This window comes from Mobula birostris, chromosome X (assembly GCF_030028105.1).
Source record: "Mobula birostris isolate sMobBir1 chromosome X, sMobBir1.hap1, whole genome shotgun sequence".
Classification (NCBI taxonomy): Eukaryota; Metazoa; Chordata; class Chondrichthyes; order Myliobatiformes; family Myliobatidae; genus Mobula; species Mobula birostris.
This window is the reverse complement of record NC_092402.1, coordinates 42,574,863-42,583,749: the sequence shown is the minus strand read 5'-3', so window position 1 is coordinate 42,583,749 and position 8,887 is coordinate 42,574,863. Positions and strand designations below refer to the sequence as shown.

Genomic DNA, 8,887 nt, shown 5'->3' with positions numbered 1-8,887 from the left:
TTCGTTTAGACAGACAATGAGGTCGTGCTGTTTCTGCGAGTTACAAACGACTACAAAGTCAGCAAAGCAGTAGAGATGTTTAATTCCAAACAAACTATTGACGTAGACAATAAAGTAAACAACACATGCATGAAGCCATCCTCTACCCAAGATCAACAAGTGAGTGGAATCTCCTGCCGCCAGACCTGCACAGTATTTCTGACATTAATATTTATTAAAGATAGACTCAATCAAATCAATTTAGGGGATCTAGTCAAAAAAGCTCACTTTACAATTTAACTCTCACACCGTTCACACCGACTGCGCGTTATAACAGCGGTGGTCAGTCAGCGACAGTGCCGGCTTGGAGACCACGAGGTACAGGAGATCGAGGGTACGACCACCGCAGACTGGGAGACCGGAGGGTACGGACAGAAGAACAGAGGATACAAACAGAGAAACCGAGGGGCCCAGCTTGAAAGCCACCTCCAGTTTAAATTCCATGTGGAATATTTTGGAGGATCAAGAACCAGGAACCAAGAACAGCATCCAGCAGTGCTTGCGCAGCACCAAGCAGAAGCAGAAAAAGTATTGTTGTTGTGGTGTTGTCATGACAACGTTTTAAAATCTCTCCATTTACCCCGTACACACTACAACGTGAAACAATCGTTTTCAAATTTACACACTCTGGAGTGTGTTTTCGAGGGATGAAAACGCCGGTTCAGTGTGGATGGAGGGTCAAAATGAAGAGAAAAAGTTTCGTTTTCAAAACTATCCGGCGTAGTGTGGACATAGACCAAAGCTTCCTACTCATTGTAGCAGGCTCAGAAAACAAAACTTTCATTGTAAACTTGTAAACTGTGAGATGTAAACTTTCAAAGCCATTAACTTAATTAGCAAACATTAAAGAAGTTTCCTTTCTTCAACATTAAATAATTAATCTGACCCTTTTAAGTTGTTCATTTGGTTTTATTTTACAATTTATCAAAAAATCTCCACCAAAATCAGCTTATCATTTAAATCGTATTAATGACAATGAAACACTGATGACTGTAAAAGAGAAAATTAAAACACCAAAGCAGTTCCCTGCAACTACCTTTCTCATTTATAAATTTTCAATTCATGTTCATTGTTAATCACTTATCAAAATGATCATTTGTGCAAGTACATTTACAATGTTATCTAATTATATAAAAGCAAACTGCATGATTAACAGACCAGTGAGAGTGAAACAAAATGTGCACTGTAACCCTCAAATCTTCCTTGTGCCCTGCATTTACCTTTGTTCGCAGAGCTATTTTTCTTCAGTGAGAAATTATGATTACATTTCTGAGTGAATTTCCTGTTTTTATTTACATGAGCAAAATGTTACAGCAAACGTACAAAATGCAACTTGGTTTAAAAAAATTACAAAAGCAAAAGTAGTCAGGCATCTTTGCACCATGCTGTCATTGTTTATTGACAGGCAATGCTGAAGTCACAGACTCCACAGAGTGAAAAGTGGGAAGCTCACTGTGGTATGCATTTTGGTGAAAGAATCAGTTTTTTTTCAAGTTCCATTATTGATTTAAATAAGCCACAATTGCAACCTGGTGATTATTTCTGTAATGCACATCATCTCTGTGAATCATTCGATATCCAGGCAGAGCATTTAATGTCTCAATTACTTGTGTACATTGACAGTAGAAACTGCATGCAGTGAGATGGAAACTTGAACAGTTAGACACTCTGGACCTTTGTAAAGAAAAGAATGCATTGTGGGTACCAATGGCCAGCCCATGCAATTACCATGGCATTCAAACAAATTTCAGTGATCCCATTTACTGAACAGACTGAGTTACAGATTAGTTTACTTTACTGTCTTCACAGTCTGTAAGATTTGAATGCCCGAACTTTCGTCCATCTCATTCACAAGTATCTTCACTTATCCAAGAGCCCCATTTCTTTGATCTTGAAGTAGAAAAATTTCTCCAGCATATTGGCACATTTGCAGTATTCACTTTCAGGGGGGTTATATTCACGGCAGTTTGTGATGATGCGTTGAAGATCTGCAATAAATAACTTCTTGGAAACATAGTAACGATTCTTCAACCGGTCACTCATACTTTTCAAGTCTAAAGCAACAATAAAAAAATAAACAGGACTTTTTAGTGCATAGAAGGAACTTCTTTTCAATTTATTTCAAAAGAAGAAAATCAATCAATGGTAAATAATTGGATTTTATGATCATGGCACAGACTTGAAAGGCTGACCATCAATCTTCTATGCCATTGTTACTCTGTGATCCTCCTCATAAAGTTTGCACTTTAAACATGGTGGCAGTTTGCAATGCTAATGAACATATTCATTAACCTATACAGAGTACTTTGTAAAAGTCTAAGGCACATATATCTAGCTAGAGTCCTAAGACTTTTGCACAGTACTGTTGTAATTTTATCTATTGCACTGTACTGATGCCACAAAAAAAACAACAAATTTCATGACACATGCGAGTGATGATAAACCTGATTCTGATATGGGTCTCTATTGCAAACTGAGAGTGGGAAGGGGCCAGGGAGAGGGGTATCATGGTTGGGAAAAGGGGAAGGGAGAGGGGAGGGAGCAGAAGGCACCAGAGACACATTCTGTAATGATCAATAAACCAAATGCTTGGAATCAAATGACCTTGCCTGGAGTCTCAGGGCTGGGTGTGACTGCACCTGCAATACCCGCCCCGCGCACCCTCCCCCGCTCCTGGCACTCCTCCACTGCCACCTGTCCCACACCCTTGCCTTGCCGTGCGGTGCTCCACCCTCGCCATTCCCAACATGCTTTGCTCCCACCAGATTTACAAATTCATTCTCTGCTCCACGTTGACAAATACAGTACTGTGCAAAAGTTTTGGGCACCCTAGCTATATATATGTGCCCAAGACTTTTGCACAGTACTGTAAAAGGCCAAAGCGAACAATTTTTAGAGACTGTTAGCCTGGCTTACTAAAGGTTAGGGAATGTGATTATAAATCTCACAATAGTAACTGCATGAAAATGAAATCCAAGTAAAATTCTTCTATAAAAGCAATGAATGAGGCTAATCAAAATATATTGTGTCCATTACAATATATCCACATTCAAATTCCATTAACTGATGCAAAATACAAAATGTTCTTAAGCTCATATAATTACTATTTTTGAGCCTCTCATTAATAAATAAGTTTTGCTCAGCTGATTAAAGTTGAGTTGTATGAGAATCCATTTCAAAATGCTGATGAATTAACAACAGAAACTAATGGCACTTTTGCTCAAACATTAATCTGATCAAATAGTTAATTAAAAAGTAAATAGCACTGCATGCTGAGTTAATTATCTAAATACTTTCAATCTCCTTTACAACAAAGTTGAATGAGCAGTACGTGCAGTTACTGAAACATACCAATTGGAAATCGAATAATTTCATAGTAATCTGGAGCTTCAGACTTCTTCACTGGTTCCATGAAAGGCCAGGCACTAGGATGGCTCTGAAAAAAGTTGAAGTACACAGGACAGTTGATATGAAAATAAACTACAGGCAGTCTAAGTAATAAACTAGGCCTTGATTCAATTCCATGAAGCAGGTGGATGTGACTTTGTAAACCCCTACTTTGCAAGTTCACAACCACAGCACGGTGGCTATTGAAGGGTGCCCCTAGAAGCTGGCACTTGCCTGTGGGAAATAAAATCAGGGCATCCACTCAAAGATTCTGAAAGCAGAACAGTACAGGTTGTTCCTGAAGAGGATACTTATTTACCATCTCAACTCAAATGTTACATGAAGACCCAAAAGGGTAGGGAGACTTTAACAATGACTTCAAGACCCGAACTTTAAAGACACAGAGAGGTACAACACAGAAACAGGCCCATCAACCCATGTCTAAGATCAAACAACCACTTACATTAAGCCCTATTTAATTCTCTCCACATTCTCAATAGCTAACCCCGAGCACTACCTCTCACCTACACACTAGGGGCAACTCAGTAGCCAACAAACCTACCAACCCACACATCTTTGGAATGTGGGAGGAAACCAGAGCACCCAGCGGAAGCCTACATAATCAGAGCAACAATGTGCAAACTCCATGCAGACAGCAGCCAAGGTCAGAATTGAGCCCGGGTCTCTGGCGCTGAGACGCAGCTGCACTGCTGTGCTGCCAAAGTTCACTCAATTTCAAATCAAGCTGTATGATTTAAACCTTTTAGCAAAAAATGACCATTCAACATCGGAAGGCTAGGAATCAACCTAGAGCCATTGCATTTACAGAAGAAAATTATTTAACTATGTTCTTAGAATACTGTTCTCAAAACCTTTATTTGTGCCAGTAGATTTTTCAAAGAATTGTGCAGCTGATCTGGATCCTTCAATTCTTTTCTGGAATACAAGCACAGTAGAAATTGATCAGAATATATATTATCATAGATTGAATTTCCACAGCTGTTAACTGAAAGACATATAATTGACTGACTGGCAGGATCTTAATTCAAGCATGAAATATCATCTCTATTAAATATGTTGGTGTAAAGAATGAAAAACATGTTTGTTTGCCATATATATTCAGTATTCATTTATTTAGTCAACTTTAAAATGCTGGTTGACTGAACAAATAACTTTTTTTTACAGCTGACTTCATAAAATATCACTGCAATAATACATAGATCATATACTTAGGATACTAAATGAGCACAAAAGCAGAATAAGCTTCATTTCACAAAGGAAAGCAATACATTTGTTATGGTTCCTACTTTCAAAAGTCAATAAACTTAATTCAAGTACTTTAGAGAGCAGAAAGCAACCTGTTAATAGTAATCCTTCAGGATCCAGCTCTTCATTTAAGAACATTAAGCATAATCACTCTGCATCCCAAAGATATGTTTGTAGGTTAATTGTCTCCTACAACTCAGGTTTATAGTAAAAGGAGTTAAAGGGTAATTGATAGGCATATGTGAGAAAACTGACTGAAAGTGTACAGGGAAATGGGGTGAATGGGGCTCTTTCTGTCAAGATTAATGTCTGTGAATTAACTTTGCCTTGGAAAGTTGGTTCCATTGAAAATAATGCACATGATGTCTCTGGGGGAAAAAAACTAAAAAGTAATTGGGGCTGTGGGCACAGAAAGTAGATTTATAATGAGTTGGAATTAATATAATGATAGCTACAAATGTAGCTCCCTCTTAACGAGGTTTCTTAAACTCATTAGAAAAAAACTGGTAATTATTCAAACTTAAAACAAATACTTAGATAATATGATTAGTTTATAAGCACTTAGAAATAGATATCAGAAACAGGTTTATTATCATCGGCATACATCAACACATTTGCTGTTTCTGGATTCATTGTGCATTCAGAAATTTGATGGTGGAGAGGAAGAAGCTGTTTCTGAAATGCTGAATGTGTGTCTTCAGGCTCCTGTACCTCATCCTTGATGGTAGCAATGAGAAGAGGGCATGTCCTGGGTGGTGGAAATCCTTAATGATGGATGCCGTCTTTTCGAGGCATCGCCTTTTGAAGGTGTCCTCGATGCTGAGGAGGCTAGTGCCCATCATAGAGCTGGCTGAGTTTACAACTTTCTGCAGTGGCCGCTCCATAGCAGGCAGCGATGCAACCAGTTAGAATGCTCTCCATGGTATATCGATAGAAATTTGCTAGAGTATTTGGTGACATACCAAGTCTCCTCAAATTCCTAACAAAATATAGCTGCTGTCCTGCCTCCTTTGTAATTTTATCAATATGCTGCATCCAGGATAGATCTTCAAAGATGATGACACCCAGGAACTTGAAACTGCTCACTCTTACCATTTCTGATCTCTCGATGAGGACTGGTGTGTGCTCTTTTACTTCCTGAAGTCCACAACCAATTTCTTGGTGTTACTGACATTGAGCGCAAGGTTATTGATAAAACTTCATAAATCCAATATTTCATTAATGAATGTTCCTCCAATAGAAACAGGAGTATTCAATGTCCAGAGAGCACTAACCCCCACCCTCTATTCTCAACACTGGCAATAAAGAAGTGCCATTATAACAAGGTCTGGATGTCACACGGAAATACTAACTGACATCAATTATCACTATCAAGTGCTTGGTAATGATCATTCCTAAGAAAAAGCAAGCCATGTCTTTGAACTACAACATTTATCTTCATCCCACCAAACATCAACATATTCTGAGCCCACAACTAAATTCAGACAATCAAGTTCAACATTATGGTTGTAAAAACAACAGCAGCACTCAACTATCTATAAAACTCAAGTAAGGAATGTGATGGAATTCTCTATAGTCACCTAGATAAGAGTTTAAAAACTCTAAATCACAAATCGTGTCTGTGATTCTACTTATCATCAGTGCACTGTGGCTGCCACAGCTGGAGCACCATCATCCTCCCATGAACTTCAAAATAAATACCTCTGAACTGAATCAATTGTCAGCAATAGTCAAGAGGATAAGAGCAACAATACTGTGGATAGAATTACCTCCAAATCACACACCATGTTGATTTGAATGTACATGTCTATTCTTTTAATGTTGAGTGAATTTACTAACTAACATTATGAGAGCACCATTAACACAAGAATTATCATACCTTACTGTCTGCCGGCACTGCATTTCCTCTGTAACTATCACACTTCATTTTACACGCTGTTCTTGTTTTCTCTTGTACTACCTCAATCCACTATTGTAATTAAATGATCTGTATGGATGGCACACAAGCTTTGGTACATGTGAAAATGAACCAGTTTACCAATTTAGTTATGGCAATTTTTTTTGCTATTGCTCTCATCCAGTCATTATTTTCTTAAGATTCAAATTCTGAAATACTTTGCATTTTCTCCTAACTTCAACATGCCAGTATTCCTGCATAACTTACATGGAAACAAAAAGCACTGACCAATTGTTCTTACCCTTTATCTTTGCCACTAGGTTTCCATCCAGTTTCCTCTGTTAAAGGGAAAGAACAAATTAAAAGAGAATTCTTTTCCTTATCACTATCCGCTTAGTAGCCACGTTATTAGGTACACTTGTACACCTGCTTTTTAATATCTAATCAGCCAATCGTGTGGCAGCAAACTTTTATTATGCCACAAAGCCTTACCATTAACCAGTTTAGGAACCCCTGGCATAAAGGCATATAGACATGGCCAAGAGGCTCAGATGTTGTTCAGACCAAACTTCAGAATAGGGAAGAAATGTGACCTAAGTGACTTTGACCATGGAATGATTGTTGGTGCCAGACAGCATCTCAGAAACTGCTGATCTCCTGGGATTTTCACACACAACACTCTCTAGAGCTTAGACAGAAAAGTGCGAAAAACAAAAAACATTCGGTGAGCAGCAGTTCTGTCGGCGAAACTGCCTTGTTAATGAGAGAGGTCAAAGGAGAATGGCCAGACTATTCAAGCTGACAGGAAGGCAACAGTAACTCAAATATTCACATGTCTGCAGGAGAGCACCTCTGATTGCACAACACATTGAACCTCAAAGTGGATGGGCTGAAGACCACAAACATATAATAAATATCTACTAAATAAAAATGGATGCTGAATCAACAGAGAAATTCAACTGCTGATTTGAATCAATGAAAAATATAGCATGAAAATTCAAACTTTACTTCACTTCCTTGTGTATTAGAGATCCCCTTAATATTACATGGAGCACATAATTGGCAGCTTTCTTAATAGAAATTAGGATTAAAAGGTAAAATTTAGACAATGTACACTAATGCTCATGGCAAGGAAAGCAAAAATCCAAAATAAAAACAGAAAATATAGAAATATTCGGCAATTCAGGGGACATTTGTGGAGAGAAGTCATCACAGGCTAGTGACCCTTCATCAGAACTTGATGCTCATGGAATACTACCACACATTATTTTACAACAGGAATTTTGAATCATTCATTTGAAATGAATATGTTGTAAGGCAGCTAAAATAATTCTAGATATTGGGCACCAGTACAAGTAGTTATAACATTCCTTCTGAGGACTAGCTTTGAAACTATTCTTTTAAAGCTCAACATGATAAGAGACAATTTATTAAATCCAATCACACAGCCAGTTCAATCCCCTCCTGAATCTCTCAAAATGTGGGTACAACCTCACTTACAATGTGCCACAAACAGCAGAGAGGAAATGCTGTTGAAGGTATCCCAACTGGATGCATCATGGTCTGGCACAGAAGCATCAGAAACTGCAGAGTGCATGGACTCAGCCCAATACATCATAGGCACCACTAAATTATCTCACATCATAGGCACCACTAAATTATCTCAAGAAGACACCTATCATCAAAGATCCTCACCATCTGGGCTATGCCATCTTCTTGCAGGTAACATTGGGCAGGAGGCACAGAAAGCTTTATCCCTCCCTCTAAGCCCTGCCTGTCCATGTACCTATCCAAGTGCTTTTTAAGTGATACTATTGTACCCGTACCTGACTTCTTCTGGCAGCTCACTGCATATGCTCACATCCTTCTGCATAACAAGGTTGCCCCTCATGTCTGTTTTAAATTTTTCCCCCCTCACCCCAAATCTATGACCATTAGTTTTGGACTGCCTACCCTGGGGGAAAGAATGTTATCATACACATTATCTATGCCTTTCATAATTATAAATGTTTCTATTAAGTCACCCCTCATTCTCCTGCTAAGGAATTGTTACGTATGTGCACACTGCATGCTCGTGCTTTTGTTTTCTATTCTCTCTCTCTTCACCCAGCCAGCCTCATTTTAAGTATGCCAAGCCGCTGTCAATCTGCTGGACCTGCATTCTTGTCAGGACTGCTCCAATCAGGAATTGCAGAGCACAATTTAAAGATGCCGGCATCCGGGAACCAGGGAGAAGAGAGAGTGCCGCTGCGGAGAATCAACCATTAAAGAATCGCGCTAGTTTCCATATTAACAAAC

General features: G+C 38.7%; 1 protein-coding gene across 2 annotated transcripts in view; it reads right to left on the bottom strand.

Annotated features, from left to right (window-relative positions):
- Nucleotides 1-942: 942 nt before the first annotated feature.
- Nucleotides 943-8,887, bottom strand: part of kat2a (K(lysine) acetyltransferase 2A) — a 68,011-nt gene continuing 60,066 nt past the window's right edge. For both annotated transcript variants that reach the window (XM_072249029.1, XM_072249030.1), the window contains exons 15-18: nucleotides 6,891-6,927; nucleotides 4,299-4,362; nucleotides 3,391-3,475; nucleotides 943-2,093 (exon numbers count right to left, since the gene is read on the bottom strand). In XM_072249029.1, coding sequence (XP_072105130.1) covers nucleotides 1,900-2,093; nucleotides 3,391-3,475; nucleotides 4,299-4,362; nucleotides 6,891-6,927 — 380 coding nt within the window. In that variant the 3' untranslated portion in view covers nucleotides 943-1,899. The remainder of the gene's footprint in view (nucleotides 2,094-3,390; nucleotides 3,476-4,298; nucleotides 4,363-6,890; nucleotides 6,928-8,887) is intronic.